Raw genomic sequence first — 19,923 nt, forward strand, 5'->3', positions numbered from 1 at the left:
TGAGCGCGAGTTCGCGTTATTTTTTTTGGTTTGGCTCAAGTTCCGTCAATCATCGGAATATAGACTATGTACGTTTCATCAATTGCATCAACAAATTTCGGGATAAACCATATTAGTTAGCTTATGATTGATAATATTTGAATCACGTACGTATGACCTCTAAAGAGGAATCGTCGGAAATATACAAGGGGTTATCTGCCCTGCGACGGCAATTTTCAACTCCTCCTTCATCACCGTCTTCTTCATTGTCTGGGGAAACTCCAATTTTATCACCTGCGTCACGACAATTGCATAATGATCCGCCTGTGATTTTGGATATTGGTGCAAGGGGTATCAGGGCTGGCATTGCTGGTATGGAATTACCTGCTTGTGAGATTCTTGTTCAGCCAGATTTCAGAAACCGGATACAAGTTTATCAACTATGGTCCAGAAACATAGAGGAAACAAATATGGAAGACTTTCATGACATTTTGCAAACTCTGTTACGAGATGTATATTATAAATATTTGTTACTTGATGGCAAAAGTCGAAAGGTTATTATTTTAGAAAGTGCATTTATGTCGATAAAACTAAAACAAGCGATAACTTTTGTACTCTTCAACTATTTTCAGTCCATTTCGGTTACATTTTTACAATCATCGATTTGTGCTTTGTTTAGCGCAGGGGCGAGAAGCGGGTTAATTGTTGACATTGGATGGCATGAGACAGTTATTGTTCCCATTTTTGACTATCGCCCGCTGTTTCATTTTGTGCAGACGTCGAATAGAGCTGGCAAGTATTTACATGACTTGATTTCTGATGAAATCAGAGCAGTGACTGGTGTTCAGTCAACTGTCCCAGAACTAGAAGAGTTTATCTATCGATCGACATACTGTGATTCACATACAAGCGCATCAACAACGACAGAGGCAGCCCCACAATCTGCATTCGCAATTAGGTTATCAGGAACAGATTATTATGTACCGAGTTACCAAACCAGGGAACGCCCCATAATCGAAACATTTATACAAAGAGCAGCTGATTGCGTAGATGATAATGATACATTTCCTATCCCTGATTTAATCATTTCTATATTATCAAAGGTTGGCATTGATGTTCGTTCTTCACTCATGCCGCGAATCATATTCACCGGGGGATGTAGCAATATTCCTGGACTTAAACTTAGAATTGTCAATGAGGTTCGGGATATTCTTACTGGAGCATCGCCAAGTTTAGAAAAACAGAAGAATTTTTCACCTTGGTTAATTAGAGAGCGGTCTAGCATTAAGGCGATTCAAAGTCTGGGTGCCTGGTCTGGTGCAAGTCTATACATTCAACAGGAACGAGATTATATGATTAATGGAAATGGCAACGCTCGACGAGTAAGAGTCGAAACCACGGGCGGTGTCAGTCATATTGCCAGTAGCAGTTTCCGAATTCCGGGCGAGATTGAGAGAGAAAAGTTTTTGCTTGACAGTAACTATGCAACAAATATATTAGATTGGACAATTCCAGTTAAATATGATTGACGCTCTTTTATTAGTATATATTCAATAACTATTTTATGATTGCTGTATGCCGTGTTTTACAAAGTATTTTTGCCGGCGCCTAAAATGGCGTATTTCACTTTCTTCAATTTTTCCATTCCCTCCCGTGTGGTGAAGTTCGCCTAGAATAATTCCTCTTTTGGAAAAGGAAGGCGTAAAATTGAAATCAGAGGAAACCGCATAAGCGCAGGAGACTGTGGAGAACATAATGATGCCCACATTTGTAGGTTTGCTTCCAAATTCTACCTTGTTGCCAACCCAGTCTTTCAGTCTACTCCTCAAGTATTTGTCAATCACTTTAGGATCCGTTGAGACCTTAGCCGTACCTGCCAATGATACCCATTCAGCCTAAATTTTTTTCGTTAACAAATTTCAACCTCATGGCCAATCAAATTCTTACGGTATCACTATTTTGGAATGACAAATTTATGTTTGGATCATTCTCAATATCAGAAAATTTCGAAGTTCGACTGTTGGTATGAAACACAAGGTCAATTTTGTTTTCAGTCTCCGCTATCACGATTGAACTTGCAACCAGCCATCCGTTTGAGTTCCGAATTGTCATCATTCCGATGCGTTGCTTAAGAACAAAATCAACAACGAGTTTCACTTTTTGATCAACTTTCTTATCATTTTCAGTTTCAGGGTTTGATGGGTCGTGACGGTCTTTAAATCTAATGTGGTTATGAACTCGCGTATGATGATCTGGTGAGCGTATAATTGTTAGAGCGCTCGACAATGGCAACGAAGTCTGGTCACTGATTTTAATCTTTCGTGTGCTAGTAGAAATATCACTTTCGAGATCTGAGTCTTTAGCACTTAATTCAGTATTTTCGGGTTTCAATTGCTCATCATGGTGCCGACCAAAGAATGGTGAACTTTTTGATAATTTTCTAATTCCGATGCTTCCCTGACTTAAATTCCTTGAATGACGAGATTCCAATTGATCGTCAAATAAAATATGTCGCCCTCTTGAAATACTCTTGTGAGCTTTGCTGTCCTGAGAGTCTGACACGGCGCCATCATCATTATAATCGTCCTCAACCGCATCTTCATTATTGCTTCCGTAGTTATGTGTCTGATTAGCGAATCTTAGCTCGGCTTTTATTCTTTGGCCCGACTCAACATCGCTGAGACTCCGGCTAAACCTAAATTTCATGGTAAAGTCTGGAGTCGACGTGAATAATATAAATTTTTACTTTAGATCTTGAAGGCCGGTGAATTCATAATAATATATATTTATTGTACGGCGAATTAATTAAACTTTTGTCATACAATTCACTAAAGCAGAAAAAAAAAAGTCGACAACGAATAATTTTTGATTTAAATAAATCATCTTTTAAAGAGCCTGAATATAGCTTTAGGTTGAAAAGAATGTTATGAACAATGGCAATAACTTCACTGACCTTCTTTCTTTTCAGATCTGAGCATTCGGTTTAGCGACCAAAAGCAGAAAATGCTTCATATTTACCAAAACAGTACTAAGATTAACAATTCATTTTTTAATTTTATCAACAAATGGGTTGATGTTGGGATCAGTATTTACAACATTGGTCAGCAGTTCGCATGGAGAAAGACTGTCGTTGGATCTCTGCTATGATATTAACACTGTTACATTGCATTCTTAAACGATATTTCTGACGAGCTCTTTGATATGCCGCGAGCGTTTCTCTTGTGCAGGCAAGAAATTTTCTTTGCTGAAACTATTATCATATAGTGTTTGTGTAGCTATTTGTGAACCACCTTCATTGACGCAGTTAAGTGGGCCTGAAATTGATCTGCTTAACTCAATTACAAAGATAACAACAGAACGACTAGACTGTTGGCAATTAAGGTCTCATGTTTAATTACATTTCCATGTATAAATTTATGGTACTGCATTCTTTGAAGATCAAAATAAACTGTATTTGTTCCAATAATAACCCGAATGAAAACAAACTAATGGTATCAAATTTAGCAATATTGTTCGAGTTGACGAAGCGCCCGCTCATCTTCTAGCTGCAAAGTTTCCAACATATTCTCACATCGCGCAAGAAATGCTTTTTCGCCTAGTTCTGCGTTGTGGAGTATCCATTCTTCCACTGTATTATCTTCATCTACGGAAATATTCCCATTTTCGAAACCCAAAATTGTTAACCACTCGTTCTCGTTTTCGGTGGCAGAAAGTAATTCAGCAATGCTTCGTCTGGTCCATAAACTCTTTGTGTTATCGTTATTTTGAACTGGACTTTTATAAAGTACCGATGAATTGCTTTGTTCTTTTGTTCCCAATACATTGCTGTCTCGCGAAGCCAAAAGTTTTGAAGAGTGACCGCTATCTACTATATCGTGCAATTTGCGAGATTCTGTTTCAGAAAATTTAGATACTGGTGGAGGTGTTGCATCATTGGTAGTACGACTACTATTCGCGACAGTCCTTGGTCCTGCGACTCTTCTGCGACCAGAAGTAGTAATTTCGTTAAGGCTAGCGTGAACTGGTACCGCTGAGGATTGAGAAATTGGTGTTGCATTTTGAAACCCAGTTTTTGATTTAAGAGGCGTACTTTTTTGACTTGATGTTAGCTTTGGTGTTCTTTCTAATACTGTCTCTGTCTGTAATCCTCCATCTATGTCTTTTTGACCAGTAGTCGTCACAAGAGACGTTTCAGAACCATTTTCCAATGTTTCCGGATTTGTAATAATATTATTAACGACTTTAATTTTTTCTGAAATTTCTTGAGGATTATCTTTTGTGTCTTGCGTATTAAGACTATGACTATGATCATGACTGACATCCTCAATTATTGGTTCTTCATCATCTTCGACAACAATTTCTTGTGTTTCTGCCAGTAGCTTCGTTTCAGGAATGGAAGCTGTTAAGTCAGAATTTATAACTTTATCAACGTCCAAAACATCAGCGTTCAATTCCTTTTTAGATTTCGAAGTTAACGGTCGTGGCCCGCGAGCTTTTCTTGGAACTGGTTCTGGCTTCATTTCTTCCTGTTCGAGTTCTTCTACTTCCATAATAGAGCTTGTCGGTACACTGGAATAAGTTGTATTGTCGCGTGAAACTGCAAGACGAGTTGATAGTCTTCTGCTGTTTGATTGCGCCGACTGGCTATCAAGCGTGTTTATATCTTCATCTTTGTCAGCGCCAACACTTGAAGACCGTGTTGATCTGCTATTCCGCTTATTTGCCTGTCTTTTTAATTTTCTTTCTCCCAGATCTGCATCGGAATCTTCCACAACTGAAGCTGAACTGGCCCGTTTCCTAGAAGTAGCTTTCTTGGATGTTGACTGACGAGCCTTAGAGGTCCTGTGGCCTTTTTTCATTTCATGTATCCTAGTAAAAAAAAAACAATTCAGACCTCGCTTTCTGTGTTCTTCCCTTTTAAAGAGTTAATTAATTAATTCCTTTATATGTGTTTGAAGCACTTACAATGGGTTATCTTTTGGTTCCCATCCATCTAATACGACCCCGCAATATAAACAGGCAGCCATATCATCTCCTGTCCGACTCGGATTGTAGAAAAATCCCGCTTCGCACATCTAAAAAAATTGAATATTGCGAATTTAATATATATAAAAACCGTGGTACCTTTGTGCTTGTTGGAACCCAACCCCGTTTACCATCGTGTGGCCACCAGTTAGCAAATGTATCCAATCTGGCTTTACGCATTTGCGTAGAGTCGGGATCATGATCTTCATCTTCATTCCAGTCCATCCCATTAATGATTGCCCAAGCACATCGCGGGGAATGATCTAGATGCTCTTGTTTGGGATCATCACCTTTACTCCAGCCGTCAAGGTCTTTATCACACAGAAAGCAGGTTACATTATCAGGTGATTGAGAAGACGGATTAAAAAAAAACCCTGCCCGTGCCATCTATATATAAAATTTAACACAAGCAAAAACTAGTATGTTTGAAAACTTACCTGTGTGACACTGGGTCGAGAATGGGGCCATGCTTTGATGATATTTCGCTTAGAGCCATTACCTACTTTTTGAGCTCTAAATGAAGCAATTCGATCATCAAAAGCAACTAACTGCTTTGGACCCACCATAATATGTCTGGATTTCTCAAACTTGCTTCTGGTGCCTACTTGTTGCGATTACAAAATAGATGTACAGCATGAGCGCTGTAGTATAATTAATTATATTCTTGTCTAAATAAATAGTTGCTACAACAACGCCCCTTGAGCCGCACAGAAGTAAACAATACGAACAGACTCGCCGTAGAACTACTTCAATGCCAGTCAATATAATCTTTTATATGAAAATTTTGGATTCAAAGCACTTGTAAGTTGTAACCGCAGATCTAAGAAATTTTTGCATACCGGTACAGCTAAATTAAAATTGTAATTAATTATGAAAATAAATGTAAAGAGCATTTGGCGAATCCAGAATACGCTTAATATTGATCAATTTTAATCCAGCTTTGTTAATTTTAACTTAAATCATTAAATCAACATACTTTAGTGTATATTTAATAGGATGTATGGGCATGGTTTTCATAGTCTTGCATTTTGTCGACTCACTTACCGATTCATGTTGTCTCAATGTCCCACAATGTATATACCAACAGCGCCTGCGCGTTTAAACACATAAAAGTAAATAGATTTCGCGTATAAACTGAACTTATCCCCTGACTGGCGTGAAGTGTTTCCACCTTTCATTGAAGACGCCCAAAACCCTCCTGTTGCACTGTTGCAATAACACTGATCCTATTTCCGACTTCTGTTTTCGTCATCTCGTCACTCTTTTAATTTTTTTTATATTTGTTTAGATCAGATCTGATTTGAGTTATTTTACGATTTTTTTGGCTGCTCGCACGCGACTTCAATCACCAGGTTTATCCTCATCACATTAATTATAAATTTTTTTCCACATGTCCGTATAAAATTTGCTTTTATGGATAAAGAATTAGACACGAGTCAAGATTTAATGATAAGAGTATCCCTGTCAGATACGTCTTCTGTTTCAAGTTTCGTCGAAGACAATCGGGATCACGACGTGTCCACTGCGCGCTCCTCTCTTAATACTTCTATCGACACTCCAGATCTAACCAAAGACGATCAAGAACTATATGAAAGTGTTAACTGGGAGGAGCTTGAAAAAACAGAAAGCTCAGCGTTTCAACTGCGTGAACAAAATGAAGTTAGTATTTTTCACAATTATCTCGGACGCGTTTTAACAGAGTGATATACAGCAGGCTATTGGGCTTTTGACTAGGTCAAAAGAGGATGTCAACGTTGAAAATGATACAAAAATTATATCTGCGGTAATAGCTACTAGACAGCATCGTGCCATATCTATCGGGCAAATACACAAAATTGTGAACGAGCAAAACAGCCTAAGGGAATCTATGATTCCAATTCACCCACCGTTTACTGATCTTGAATTTTGGGCTGCGCTTGTTGCAGATTATCCTAAAACTGCAGCGAAACTTCCATATCTTTTATCGAAAAAGGTGAGAAATTTGTTTTCCTTGAATGTGCCGAAGTCTAATTCCATCTAGATCAAAGGTGGCATTCCTTCCCCTATCAGGGGACTTGTTTGGCAGAGCATGGCCGGTGCCAATGATCCAACATTAGAGTCGTTGTTTGATAATTTAATTGTTGAACAGTCCCCTTTTGATAAAGTCATAGGGCGCGATTTGCATCGCACGTTTCCTGAGGTTGAGATGTTTAGGGAGCGTGGCGGAAAGGGACAAGTCATGCTCGGTGAAGTATTACGTGCATTTTCGTTGTATGACATGCAAGTTGGCTATTGTCAAGGATTGGCCTTTTTAGTAGGTCCACTGCTTATGCATTTGGATGAGCATTCTGCCTTTTGCATTTTGGTACGTTTAATGGAGGAATATGACTTACGGACCATGTTTACTGCTGATATGAGTGGGCTGCATCTTCGAATATTCCAGTTCTCTGAACTACTAAGAAAATTTGTGCCCTTAGTTTGGGTCCATCTTCAAAAATTAAACATTCAATCTGTATACGCAAGTCAATGGTTCCTTTCTTTTTTTGCGGTCACATGTCCGCTCAATATGCTTCTGAGAATTTATGATGTAATCTTTGTTGAGGGCGCCCTTGAGACGCTTATGAGAGTGGCTATTGCCGTGATGCAAGCGAACGAAGAGAAAATTCTTCTTTTGAAAGAGGAAGACGAAGTCTTACAGATGCTTCTGAGCCGCTCACTTTGGACTGTATACGATGGCTGTGCGGATAGACTGATTAGTGATGCTATGTCATTAACACCTGCTGCTACTCGCTCGCTTCTGGAGGATCTTGAGAAACAATATCAAAATCAGAAAACTATCGGATCTGACGCTTATGCGCCAGAATCTCCCACTAAATCAGCGGGGACACAGGTATCTGAAGTGCAAGCGGCGGCCAGTAGATTTCTGGGTAGAATTTGGTCTAATATGGGATCATACAATGCCCCTCTCAATGCGTCTGTTCCCGGTCGAGTGATTAGACGTACTACGTCGAAGTCCTCGCTCACATCTACGTTGAATTCGTTGGACGAAGAGGGATTGTATGTTCGACAATCTGGGGATATGTATCAGAACACAGAACTGCACAGTCAAATTGAAGACCTTGTGATAGCTCTTAGCAGCCTTCAGAAGCAACATGCTGTTACTGTTGAAGAACTAGAAGCAGAAAAACGCACCAAGGATGACGATAGAAGGGAATTAAAAACATTTATATCTCTTCTTCCTCAGGAACATTTAAGTCAAGACGCTTTGAATAAATTGCTTGACATCAAGGAAAGGTTGTGCAATGACGAGGAAAATGATCATCGGTTAATTACGTTTAAGGCTTTAGTCAAGCAACTTGATGCCGCCAGAACTGAGGTGAACTCAGAGCAAGAAAAAACCCAAGCACTTGCTAGAGATCTTGATTCTAAGTGTGGTGAAGTTCGAAATTTAAAGGATCAGCTCTTTGAGATTCGAAACAGATATCAAGATTCTCAACGCGAAAAGAGTAAACTGGAGCGCACGCTAGTTGAAATACGCCAAAGACAGCAACCTGAAGACATACCTTCGGTTGTGACAACTCCCGAGTATGAGTATTATGAACCAGCGAGTCCGACGCTTGCAACGTTTAACAGAACTTCACCGACGCACGGGTTACGAGAGCTTAGACTTGGAAAACAAAATCAACTACGGACCCCGTCTTATTTCAGCAAGAGAACTAGTTCATTAATTTTAGCTGAGGATGTGCAAGCCGCGTTGAGCTATCCCATTCCAAATAAACCTACGTGCCCAGTAGACTCTACAAACGACCCACAGTGCCATTCATGTGACGCTCTCCGCATGGAACTTGCTGCTGTCAAAACTAATGAAGCGATCGCAAGACAGGAATATGAAGATATTAAAATTAAGTTAGATCAGTTGAAGCGTAGCATAGGGATTGGTTCAAATTGGGGAGCTGTATCGTCTCAATCGAGTGTTAAGCAGCATTCTGCGCCTGAAACTCCGGCGGATTCTTCTGCATGGCCAAAAATTGGAAAGTTTGGTTGGAGTCGGTGAGACGTATGACAAATTTTGGGTGTTTTTTTTGGTTTTTTTTTTTTGGTGTTATAACGAGATAACGATTTCTGACGAAAAAAAAATAAATATAGCTATATACAGCTATGTAGTAGTAGTACAGTAAACCCTCAGTATAATTTGCTTCTTATATCGAGTTCTTTCTATAGGAAGTTACCCAATAATATATGCAGTTTTGCATTTCTGCATTAAATTTAAAAAAATGTATTAGTTATGCACAAAAAACTTAAGTCATACTGGCTCATTTTAGATGGTTTACAGCGTCTCATAAATTCCCCAAAATGATTCCAGAGCACTTTTGGAATCTTTCTGTTGTTCACCAAACAACTGCAAAATTTTGTAGGCTTCATGAGCCATTTTACTTGAAATCAAAGGTTTATCCTCCATTTCCTCATCAGACTCTTCACTTTCAGGCTCAAATTGAGCGAGAATAAAGGTTTCTATATCCTCTGGAGGTTCTTCAGAAGTCTCACCCACTGGGTTGAGAAATGAATGTATATCCATAATATTCTCAATATGCGAGCTGATACATAACTCAGATAATTCCATTTCAAGATCTTTAACTATGTTCGGATCTAAGCTATTGTCATAATCAGTAGCAGCTTCCAAGGTGGGTTTATTTTATATGGTTTGTGGTGATATCTGCCTCTTCCAGACATCTATTCCCCAACTTATGGCCTGGAGTACATTCATTCACGAAGTTCTTTTTGAGACGCATGAGAGTTGTCTCTCTTTCTTTGGCGCAATGCATGTTTTTCAGCCAATGTAATTGGTCTTCGTTTTGTCTTTGAAGTAATGCTGGGTGTCATTCTCGTGAAATTGAATTAGAAATGGTTGTGTAAGACTACTTTAAACGGTAAATACATAGTTTATGAATATGTTTAGGAGCCAACTCGATATAGTAAGATCTCTATTATAATGAAAAATCTTATAACTATGTAAAAACAATTCTGGGAAAGAAAAAACCTTACTATATCGAGGATCTTATTATATCGAGGCTTACTATAGCGAGGATTTACTGTAGTAGCGATGACATATAGTTATATGAAACTTTATTAATTTCAGGGGGGTGAGCCACATTAGCGTCACGGTGATGTTACATCCAATATAAATGGCAAGTAATTGCCAAATCCCAACTTGCTTAACCCACACAAAATGTCTTCTTTCCATGGTCTGATTCGGCTTCGGGGTCGACAACATGTGGGAAGCACCATCGATGAGTCTTTCATTCATGTATCTTACGACTTTTCTCCGCAGAACACCATTTTTATTCGCCATCCTGGTTATGAACCTGGGGATGACGTGCTTTTTAAATTTTTTGCCTCTGATCACAGGTCAGGAGGTATTCATATTTGGATTTCTTCTTGATGCCTGTGCAATAGTCGCGGGTAATAGGAGGGACGGATGGCTATCCATTGATCGTGATGGGGAAAATCGAGTGCAGGGAGATCTAGATGACGTTCTTGCGGTAGGAAATTATTGGTATCATTTACCCCGCCAAGGTATTTAAATTATTATAATTTTTTTTTTGGTGTTGTGAGTTTTTAATTGACCTTGTATTTAGCAGATCCAATAGGGTTAAAGTGGCCCGTCGTAAGATGCTTTGAAGATTGGACGTTTCCATCTTCTCTGCCTCTTTCATGGAGTCGGCTGTCAGGTACGCCAACAAGGCATCAAAGTCAGGTTTGGGATCGGGATCATATGAGTACTCGCACATCGTATTCACAGGCTTTACTGGCAGTACATGTTCGAGATCGTTGGTGTCAGATGACATCTTATACGACAGGGACGGAAGCTTGCCATATCATTCCACGCCACCAGTTGGAGTGGTTTTGGTAAGAATTCAATGATAAGATGGAATAGTAACCCCTATATACATGGAAATTCAGTTATTGATGACCATGCAAATCTGATGTTGCTGCGGTCAGATGTACATAAATCTTTTGATGATAAGGAATTTGTATTTTATCCCAAGAATGCAGAAGGTTATTACGTTCATATGATGATGCCTTCACCCGATTTGGGGGTATTGTATCACAATTCTAGGTCGCTTCAGATTGAATTTTGTAAATCGGAATTTTTATTTGCTCGTTTCGCATGGTTTCTGTTTGCATTTCTTGGTGATTTTATAGACACGCGCGTGGAAAATAGTGTCACGAGCTACTCAGAATGGCAAAGTCCTTCGGAAGCGGACTCATGTGTTGAAGAATGTTCAATAGTGACAATATAATAAAAGGAAAAGGGCTCGTGAAGCTGCTAAACGTTTTGAAACGATTGCCGAAGGTCATGGCACTGGTGCTAACTCTCGAGTCCGACTCCAGCAAGAAAATCTTGATCCTGCTGATTCCGAGGAAGAGAGGATTTCAATTATGAAAGAGAAATACCTTGAAAAACAAAGGCCGCCAGGGTTTGCTCCATTCAAGGGTGACCCATTTGAGGGCACGGCGGATGCAATTACAGTGTTCGACCGTTTAGGTTATGATATTATTGATGATAGGGATATGTAGTGATTGTCACTGGGTATTATTGTCAAGTTCCTTTCAACTTCTTCTATCCTGCTTTATCCCCTTCCCCCCCCCCCTATCCTGCTCCAGTCATACGTCCAAGTTCCGATATCCACTCAGAACCCGGACGTAGGTTAGTAATCGGGTTTTAACATCTCCCCTGCTCAGAGTCGCTGCAAGAAATCGGCCATGACTGAAGGTTTAATACGATTTGGGAAGCGACGATAAAATTCTATAGCTCTCAGTGGTACATTTTCTAAATGTGCTAACGGCTTCTAAGTTTCATCCTCACAGCCAAGCCATGATACCAAATATTCAACATTCCCTAGGCGTTGTCGAACATCGACAGACTTGTCGTATATTCACCTTGTACAGAAATGAAAAATGGATGAATCAGTAGACTAAAATAATGACGCAGCACATTATTAGCCAATAGAATCATGACACAAAGTTACATCCTAGAGATCTTAGCAAAGACGATCAAGAACTAGATGAAAGTGTTAACTGGGAGGAGCTTGAAAGCTCAGTGTCTCAACTGCGCGAACAAAATAGAGGTAGTATTTTTCACAATTATCTCAAACACGTTTTAACAGAGTGATATACAGCAGGCTAATGGGATTTTGGCTAGGTTAAACAAAGTTTGGTGTTATGACAAGATTATGATTTCTGACGAAAAAAAAAAAAATTATAGTTATATATAAAATAGTAGTAGTGACCCTGTACTAACAAACTGAGATTTTTATGACTGGACGCGTCAGCTGTTACCAACGCGATGACATGTAACTATATTAAACTTTATTAATTCAGGGATGGTGAGTCTCGTGCAAAAAACGACGAGGTAACAAAGAGCGGATATTTATATTTCCATCTTTAATACTCACCTTTTTAATAAGCACTTAAGAAAAAAAAATGAAAAGGTGTAGGGCACAATTAGAGACTGCAAAGGAAAATTTATAGCTACAATTTCTATAGCTACTGGCTACTGTTAAATGCCTACAGGTCTTTTAGCCCTTGATAATTGCAAATCAACTTTTGCAATGCATGCAAGGTTCGTTCCCTGTCCTCGCTTTTTTAGATTAATGTTTCGAAACATGAAACTATATACGCCAGGTTATACGTAAATATTATATAGCGAAGGCAAAACGAGGTGAAGAAATATAAACGTGAAGGAGGCCGAATTACTAGGCTAAGTATGTACGCTAGTGTGAATAAGGCATTTAATATTCAGGGGGAACATGCAGGAACGCGTACTTGGCCTGCCCCTTCGGCCCCTTGGAACAAAAAGAACAAAAACGGGGATTAACACATAGTTAGTCGTCTAAAAATATATCAATCAATCCAATCACATTGTTATTCATGAAGACTTTATATAAGGCGACGTATATCTTGTCGAATGATTTTGTTTTCATTACTATGTCAAATATTAAAATGTTATTACAAGCTGCAACGTGTTTCCTACTGCTTTCAACAACTGCTTTTGCGGGTATGTGACCATCTTCGTGATATCTCTCCTTAAACTAACATTTGCAGTACCAATCGAAAAAAGAGAAAACATACCATGTATGATACGAGGTGATAGGGATATTCCAGAAAGATTGCAAACCGACATCCCGTTTCTAGTAGAGAGTGTCACGTGTGATGAGAATGTATATAAATCAATCTAAACAATTTGTCGTACATGCTAATTATTTGACAGATCATGCTCGATCACGACATTCCTGATATGATTTCTCATGATGTCCGGTTCAGTGAAATCGATTTTAGAGTAGAAAAAGTGTCAGCTTTGGGCTACTCACTTACTCATTTCTCTAAACTATCTAATGATCAATTAAAGAAAACTGCCGATGTGTATCGTGCATTAGAAATTGCTGCAACATCAACAGGGAACGAGCGCCTTCTTGACGCTCTTAAGATTCCCTTATTATTCATGGAACTGCAATTTGCCAGAATTGGCGGTAATAACCTAGAAATTATCGGCATACGTGATAAACTTCTAAAAGTTTCAACGTCAGACCACATGACTATCCAAGAAAGAGAAAAATTTGAACGATTAGTGTACAGTCCATTAAGAGACGAATTTGACTTTGTTGTCCAGGCGCCACACATACATCACCGCCGCCGCCGTCGATTGGCCTAATATTTGATTTAACGACAGTATACTTACTTTTATGATTTTTATGATGATATGCGGCGTTCCTTATGTGTTATTGGTGTTGCAGAACAAGTGATGTGCAAAGCAAACAAAACAAATGAATTTAGTTCAAATAGTTCCTTCCAAAATACTCAAGTGTGTAATGTAGCTCCACCGAAATTATGGTCGTACCACAGTAATGAAACTTAGCACTTCACTATAAAGATTGTATCATAAGATTAATCACATACTAAAGGCACACGTGGATTCTGTCTATATTCTTCTATATATTAGTTCATTGAATAAATAGAACAACAGCCTATACAGCGTGGTAGTAAACGTAAGTTCATAACCTTTAAAAAAGAATAGTTACATGTATAAATATAGCTATGTAAATTTGTGTGTAGAAATAATGTGCTTGTCGGTATATTTGATACTGGTACATGGTGAAGTTCGTTACATTTTTATTGACGGGACAACGCCCCCCACAACACTAAAACATGAATTGTTATTAACAACAAATAACTTTTAGGCCAAGTCAACCTCACAATTCCAGTCTAAATAAAAAAAATTCACCCTTTCAGTGCTTTGGTCAAAATTAGATGCCGTTCATCCCGAGAAGCGCCGAATTTTCAGTTCCATTGGAAGCAAAACTTTATTTGCAATGCATCGACCAATCACCGTTTAAGAATATTTTCTTGGGCAAAGAATAAATTCTCCATTTCGCGGCGAATATATTTTCTCTTTTGTTTTATCCAGGAGGCAAGGGGTGTAGGTAGATATGTTGTCGTTCTCATGTCCTGACTCAGTCTGGATGGGAGACGATTTTAGTCAGTGTTTTAGGGAGAAGTACGGTTTAATTCTCACGATTAATATACAAAGAAATTTTAACTTGGTCAAAAAATAATACATATCTATTTTGTCAAAAATGCTAATAATCTAAAGGTACCTTCAAGTCCGGTTTCCGGTTTTCGTAGTTATTTTTTCAGTAGTGATTATATCTGCAACGGTTTCACCGTGGAGTGTCCAACGAATCTTTAGCAAGTCAACGACGTCAGGCGGTGACTCTGATCAACAGCTGAGACAATTTCATGATGAAGAGTTGGAAAATATTGACAGTAATTATCAACTGGAGACAAATGCTGAGACTGCATTACAATCTCAGGAAGATGAATTTGTGTTATTTGATGGGAGCTTTGAATTGCGGCCTGTCAAGCAGACAAGCTTTCGTGCGAATGCTACCCTGGAGCAAATTTTAGTCATTTTCATGATTTTATTTCATGGAGCATTACTTGTTGCCCTCAGTTTATACGATAGACTGGAAATAAATGTTAAATCATCCCTTATTTCAGTTTTCTACTGGGTAAGTAATAATTTCAGCTTGGCTTTATAGTTGGATGTTTCTAACATTTCGGTAGTTTTATCTACTTTTGTTGATCGTATATAAAAATGCAGCCAGATTGACTAGCGTTCCTCCTTCAATCTGGATACATGGTATTATTCTGTACTTTTACATATTGATTAATTACGGCTTGGAATTGCGGTCGGTGCTTGGTCATTTCCGCTCATATACAGCCAATACGATAGCTTCTGTTGACTTTGTGGTTACTTTGACTGTTTTTATTGTCATACTAGTTTCCCCAGTAGGCCGGCCTCCACTTTATATCAAAGTATCGACTGGAGTTAATCCTTATCCTGAACCATTTGCATCCCTGATTTCTCGTCTTACTTTTTCTTGGGTCGCGGAGATCATTAACAAAGGACTGAAACATCCCTTGGAATATGAGGACGTGTGGGAAGTCAAGGAAGAACACAAAGCGGCTAAAGTAACTAATGAATATCGTCAAGCACGGGGAAGTTTGTCATTCCAAAAGGGTTTGTTTTGGTTTGTTTGGAAAGATGCTGTTATTGCAAATATCGATACTGTCATATATGGACTACTTAATTGTGTGCCGGCATTGTTGATACGATCTATTTTAAAGTATATGGAACATCCTGACGAACAGCCTCGGCATATGGCCTGGCTGTATGTCACTTTAGTCGCGATTTCCACATTGCTATATTCTATTTTTAATGCAAGATCTTTTTGGGGATTTAAGTACCTTTCCTTGAAAATTAGGTCTGTATTAATGAGTGAGATTTACGATACAGCATTAAAACGACACTTGACCCCAGCAAACCAAAATGATAGCAGTGACGTTATGAGTATTGGGGCTATTATCAACCTGATGACTACGGATTCCAACACAATTGCTGAGAATGTGGCAAACGCAAATACTGTTGTTTACGGATCTACTAGTATAATCATTGCTTTGATATTATTGGTTCAAAACTTGGGAAAGAGCGCATATGTTGGCATTTTTATTATTTTGTCGATGATGCCGCTTAATTACTATATATCGAAAAAGTTTGGTAGACTCACGGCTAATATTTTGAATCACTCAGATCGCCGAGTTCAAAGAACCAAAGAGGCATTGCAAAGCATTAAAATAATCAAATATTTTGCTTGGGAACAGATGTTTACGAACGAGCTTCTTGGGATAAGGAGTAAGGAGTTGAAAGAAATTAGAAAATTTTTTGCTCTCCAAGCAGTTACTGGTAAGTGAAAATTTGAAAAATTTAAATAACTGCACTCTGACAATATTTAGTTATTGTTTGGTATGGATTTCCAACCATGGTAACCGTTGTTACGTTCGGATTATATACAAGAATTGAGAAAAAGGAGCTTACCTCATCGGTTGCTTTCAGTTCCCTTGCTCTTTTTAATCAACTTCGGGAGCCTCTTGAATTACTTTCAGATATAATCACCGTGTGGGTTAATACAAAAATTTCTTTAAACCGTATTGTTAAGTTTATGTCAGAAGAGCCGACTGAGAAGTACCATCAGATGGCTTCTGCTACTCGAGACCCTAGCTCTCCGCATATTGGGTTTGAGGATGCGTCATTTGCATGGGAGTCTTCTAGTGACGACACGACAGCCTTTCAACTTCACAGTCTTAATGTTCACTTTAATGTCGGTGAATTAACCGTCATTGTCGGGCCAACTGGTTGTGGCAAAACATCTCTACTTCTTGCCCTGTTGGGTGAGATGCGACTTCTTAAGGGGCGCGTTTTTATTCCTGGTAAAGCACATTTTGGGGTTCCAAAAATTAACACTGATGGCTTTTCTGATTCCATTGCTTATTGTGCGCAGCAGGCATGGCTGTTAAATGACACCATCCGGAGCAACATTTTGTTTGGATTAGAATATGATCGTGAGAGGTATCAGGCTGTTATTGATTGTTGTGCATTGAGAAAGGATCTTGAAATACTAGATGCTCAAGATTTGACTGAAGTTGGTGAGAAAGGAATTGCCTTGTCTGGTGGCCAGAAGCAACGAATTTCTCTTGCAAGAGCTGTTTATTCCAGAGCAAAGCATTTGTTATTAGATGATTGCCTCTCTGCTGTCGATTCACATTCTGCCCTTTGGATTTATGAAAAATGTATTGCTGGCCCTCTCATGGCAGGAAGAACTTGCATCTTGGTTTCTCATAACGTTGCGTTGACTCTTACTGCCGCAAAGTATGTTATTGTGATGTCTCAGGGTCGAATTACAGCACACGGTGGTACCCGAGAGGTTTACGAATCTGGTGCAATTCCAAAGGAAGAGACACTCGAACAAGCGCTTTTTGGACCAACCATTAAACCTTCTACATCTGCAGCTGCTGACACAGAAACTAATATTTTGTCTAAAAATGCAGCAAATATTGTTGACAGAGAGACTGATAATAATAATAATGATGATGATGATGATGAAGTTGAAGCTTCAAAAGAACCTCAAAATATAAATGTTTCTCACGCGCTTGTCGAGAGAGGTGCAACCGGTGCTCTTTCATTTTCGGTTTACGCGGCTTATTTAAAATCTATGGGTGGAAACTATTTCTGGATAGTTCTCTTGGTTGCGTTTTTGATTCATCAATTAGGCCTTGTAACACAGTCTTGGTGGATTCGCGAATGGACTCATTCTACTGCAGTTCCGACCGGTCATGATGATGGATATTACATGACTATTTATGCTGTTATCTCTGCATTTTATATATTCTTGTCCTTTTTGAGGTCAGTAATAGTATTCTGGGGAAGTATCACAGCGTCACGAAATATGTACGCTAACCTATTGTCTACTATATTTCGCGCCTCGCCTCGTTTCTTTGATCAAACTCCAGTTGGCAGGCTCCTGAATAGGTTTTCCAAGGATGTTCAAGATATGGATCGACGAGTAGCACCAAGATTACTTTTGTTTGCTCATTCTGCTTTTTCATTGGCAATATCTTTATTTTTGATTATTTCAGTTATACCATCTTTTGCGCTTGGTGCAGTAGCAATGTGTGTGGCATTTTACTTCGTCGTTCATGACTTTTCCGTTCCCACGAGGGAGCTAAGGCGGCTTAAGGCAGCTCTGTATAGCCCCATCTATCAGCATTTTGGGGAGACTCTTAATGGACTTAGCACTATTCGAGCTTACGGATACGAAAAACAGTTTATTGATAAAAATACTATAAGTATTGATAGATCAGCGAGGCCTAATCTGGCAGAAAGTGCCTGTGTGAGATGGATGGCCTTTCGGGTCGAAACTATTGCTGGAATTGGATCTGCATTAGCTGCTGCCATGATTATGGGTAGCAGTGACAGAATTGATTCCAGTTTGGCAGGTCTTTGTTTAACTTACGCGATCACTTTTCTTGACAGTATGCTTTGGTTTGTGTTGTGGTATATTATGGTTGATCTAGATATGAACTCGGTAGAGCGAATTCGGGAGTATCTTCAAATTCCTCCTGAAGCTCCTCAGGTTATTTTGGAAACTCAGCCTGCCCGGTCATGGCCAGAGCGTGGAACAATAAAAGTCGCCAACTTGTCATTAAGATACGCGCCTGACCTGCCATTAGTTATTCACGACGTATCTTTTTCTGCCAGTCCTGGTTCCAAAATTGGTATAGTAGGACGTACTGGTGCCGGAAAGTCTACCATTGCCGCCGCATTTTTCAGATTTTTAGAAGCTGATAGAGGCAGTATTGTGATTGACGGGGTCGATATTTCCACAATTGGCCTGCAGACTCTTCGAGAAGCCTTGACGATTATTCCTCAAGGTTGTTGCTATCTCTTTTTTTTTTTGCCTCTTATATTTTTAATCAAGTAAGTTGAAGTTACTGACTGTAATAGATCCGACTTTGTTTTCTGGGACTATTAGGTCCAATCTAGACCCATTTGGTCAATACCATGACTCAGCCATATCTGAGGCACTTTGCCGAGTTCATCTTGTACGAAATGGCGAATCTGGCACCACATCTGCAGCATCTAGTACATTTGAGAACGTGTTTCAAAATTTGGACAGTCCAATTGTCGAAGGCGGCGGGAATATATCTCAAGGACAGAGACAGTTAATGTGCTTGGCGAGATCACTTTTAAAGTCACCAAAGGTAATTATTTTAGATGAAGCAATGGCATCTGTAGATTACTATACCGATGAGCTTCTTCAAAAGACCATCCGGGATGAGTTTTCAAACATGACGATCCTAACCATTGCGCATCGTCTTCGTTCGATTATTGACTATGACAAAATTTTGGTTCTTGACGCCGGAACGGTAAAGGAATTTGATGCCCCGCATTTGCTTTTACAACAAAAGGATTCCTTGTTTAGATCAATGTGTCAAACGAGTGGTGAATTAGCGACGTTAGAAGAGTTGGCATTGCAATCTTACCTAAACCACCAAGGTTAAATAAACTCTGGTGGCGTTCTTCTGTAGCAACCCCTAACTTTAACAGGACAGCAACTTCGATTCTGATGTGAAAATCATTTGAAAAATAAAAAATTGTTTTTTTGGAGATCTTTACTTAGAATCCTTGTTTTGTGCAATTTGTCAATTATATTTAGATCAGTTAAGATGTACAAAAAATACAAGGTAACTTACCTTACTCATCGTCGCTTTTTTACGTAATTACTGATCGTCGTTGATTGTCTAAACTTTAATCACCCCTGAAAAATGTTCTTGTACATGCCACGCCACGCCACGCCATTAATAAATTGCAGAACCTATAATCCCTAGTACGACAATAGATATAGTTGTTTATAGACTATGTAACGGATGGGGGGACATCCAGAAGTCTGTATTAGCCAAAAAAAAAAAATAAAAATAAACTTGTTGTTGAATTGTAATGGTTTAAAAAGAAAGTGTGTGAAAGAACAACTTCGTGTTCGG

General features: G+C 39.0%; 7 protein-coding genes across 7 annotated transcripts; 5 read left to right on the top strand and 2 right to left on the bottom strand.

The window, feature by feature from the left end:
• Window positions 1–36: 36 nt before the first annotated feature.
• Window positions 37–1,742, top strand: V1514DRAFT_334823 (actin-domain-containing protein). Its single transcript, XM_066928286.1, has one exon. The coding sequence runs from the start codon at window positions 153–155 to the stop codon at window positions 1,506–1,508; it is 1,356 nt and encodes a 451-aa protein (XP_066781971.1). The 5' UTR covers window positions 37–152; the 3' UTR covers window positions 1,509–1,742.
• Window positions 1,396–3,082, bottom strand: V1514DRAFT_137377 (uncharacterized protein). The gene is made up of 2 exons (XM_066924467.1): window positions 1,927–3,082; window positions 1,396–1,874 (listed from the first exon to the last, which is right to left on the bottom strand). Exons 1-2 carry the CDS (start codon window positions 2,683–2,685, stop codon window positions 1,542–1,544), a joined length of 1,092 nt encoding a protein of 363 aa, XP_066781972.1. The 5' UTR covers window positions 2,686–3,082; the 3' UTR covers window positions 1,396–1,541.
• A 263-nt stretch (window positions 3,083–3,345) lies between these two features.
• On the bottom strand, window positions 3,346–5,704 carry V1514DRAFT_334832 (uncharacterized protein). Its single transcript, XM_066928287.1, has 4 exons — window positions 5,442–5,704; window positions 5,104–5,391; window positions 4,945–5,054; window positions 3,346–4,893 (listed from the first exon to the last, which is right to left on the bottom strand). The coding sequence occupies exons 1-4, from the start codon at window positions 5,568–5,570 to the stop codon at window positions 3,480–3,482; spliced, it is 1,941 nt and encodes a 646-aa protein (XP_066781973.1). The 5' UTR covers window positions 5,571–5,704; the 3' UTR covers window positions 3,346–3,479.
• A 486-nt stretch (window positions 5,705–6,190) lies between these two features.
• Window positions 6,191–9,153, top strand: V1514DRAFT_309944 (rab-GTPase-TBC domain-containing protein). The gene is made up of 3 exons (XM_066925757.1): window positions 6,191–6,663; window positions 6,716–6,976; window positions 7,025–9,153. Exons 1-3 carry the CDS (start codon window positions 6,418–6,420, stop codon window positions 9,035–9,037), a joined length of 2,520 nt encoding a protein of 839 aa, XP_066781974.1. The 5' UTR covers window positions 6,191–6,417; the 3' UTR covers window positions 9,038–9,153.
• Window positions 9,154–10,210: 1,057 nt separating this feature from the next.
• V1514DRAFT_321405 (uncharacterized protein) lies at window positions 10,211–11,562 on the top strand (the record flags this gene model as incomplete). Its single annotated transcript, XM_066926049.1, has 6 exons — window positions 10,211–10,397; window positions 10,438–10,557; window positions 10,620–10,795; window positions 10,842–10,890; window positions 10,945–11,265; window positions 11,339–11,562. The coding sequence occupies 6 exons, from the start codon at window positions 10,211–10,213 to the stop codon at window positions 11,560–11,562; spliced, it is 1,077 nt and encodes a 358-aa protein (XP_066781975.1).
• Window positions 11,563–12,972: 1,410 nt separating this feature from the next.
• V1514DRAFT_344059 (uncharacterized protein) lies at window positions 12,973–13,696 on the top strand (the record flags this gene model as incomplete). The annotated part of the gene is made up of 3 exons (XM_066929171.1): window positions 12,973–13,042; window positions 13,090–13,205; window positions 13,256–13,696. 3 exons carry the CDS (start codon window positions 12,973–12,975, stop codon window positions 13,694–13,696), a joined length of 627 nt encoding a protein of 208 aa, XP_066781976.1.
• Window positions 13,697–14,429: 733 nt separating this feature from the next.
• V1514DRAFT_334849 (P-loop containing nucleoside triphosphate hydrolase protein) lies at window positions 14,430–19,642 on the top strand. Its single transcript, XM_066928288.1, has 5 exons — window positions 14,430–14,539; window positions 14,636–15,053; window positions 15,109–16,288; window positions 16,339–18,813; window positions 18,887–19,642. The coding sequence occupies exons 1-5, from the start codon at window positions 14,472–14,474 to the stop codon at window positions 19,441–19,443; spliced, it is 4,698 nt and encodes a 1,565-aa protein (XP_066781977.1). The 5' UTR covers window positions 14,430–14,471; the 3' UTR covers window positions 19,444–19,642.
• Window positions 19,643–19,923: the final 281 nt, after the last annotated feature.

Source organism: Lipomyces japonicus, assembly GCF_038497905.1.
Source record: "Lipomyces japonicus strain CBS 7319 unplaced genomic scaffold V1514scaffold_36, whole genome shotgun sequence".
Lineage (NCBI taxonomy): Eukaryota > Fungi > Ascomycota > Lipomycetes > Lipomycetales > Lipomycetaceae > Lipomyces > Lipomyces japonicus.

Coding starts and splice junctions, on each gene's coding strand:
- V1514DRAFT_334823 (XM_066928286.1), top strand. CDS start 153: ATGACCTCTAAAGAGGAATCGTCGGAAATATACAAGGGGTTATCTGCC.
- V1514DRAFT_137377 (XM_066924467.1), bottom strand. CDS start 2,685: ATGAAATTTAGGTTTAGCCGGAGTCTCAGCGATGTTGAGTCGGGCCAA. Junction 1,875..1,926: donor CATTCCAAAATAGTGATACC/GTAAGAATTTGA, acceptor AAAAAAATTTAG/GCTGAATGGGTATCATTGGC.
- V1514DRAFT_334832 (XM_066928287.1), bottom strand. CDS start 5,570: ATGGTGGGTCCAAAGCAGTTAGTTGCTTTTGATGATCGAATTGCTTCA. Junction 5,392..5,441: donor CTCGACCCAGTGTCACACAG/GTAAGTTTTCAA, acceptor TTTTATATATAG/ATGGCACGGGCAGGGTTTTT. Junction 5,055..5,103: donor GGGTTCCAACAAGCACAAAG/GTACCACGGTTT, acceptor CAATTTTTTTAG/ATGTGCGAAGCGGGATTTTT.
- V1514DRAFT_309944 (XM_066925757.1), top strand. CDS start 6,418: ATGGATAAAGAATTAGACACGAGTCAAGATTTAATGATAAGAGTATCC. Junction 6,664..6,715: donor AACTGCGTGAACAAAATGAA/GTTAGTATTTTT, acceptor AGTGATATACAG/CAGGCTATTGGGCTTTTGAC. Junction 6,977..7,024: donor CATATCTTTTATCGAAAAAG/GTGAGAAATTTG, acceptor AATTCCATCTAG/ATCAAAGGTGGCATTCCTTC.
- V1514DRAFT_334849 (XM_066928288.1), top strand. CDS start 14,472: ATGTTGTCGTTCTCATGTCCTGACTCAGTCTGGATGGGAGACGATTTT. Junction 16,289..16,338: donor TGCTCTCCAAGCAGTTACTG/GTAAGTGAAAAT, acceptor GACAATATTTAG/TTATTGTTTGGTATGGATTT. Junction 18,814..18,886: donor CTTGACGATTATTCCTCAAG/GTTGTTGCTATC, acceptor TGACTGTAATAG/ATCCGACTTTGTTTTCTGGG.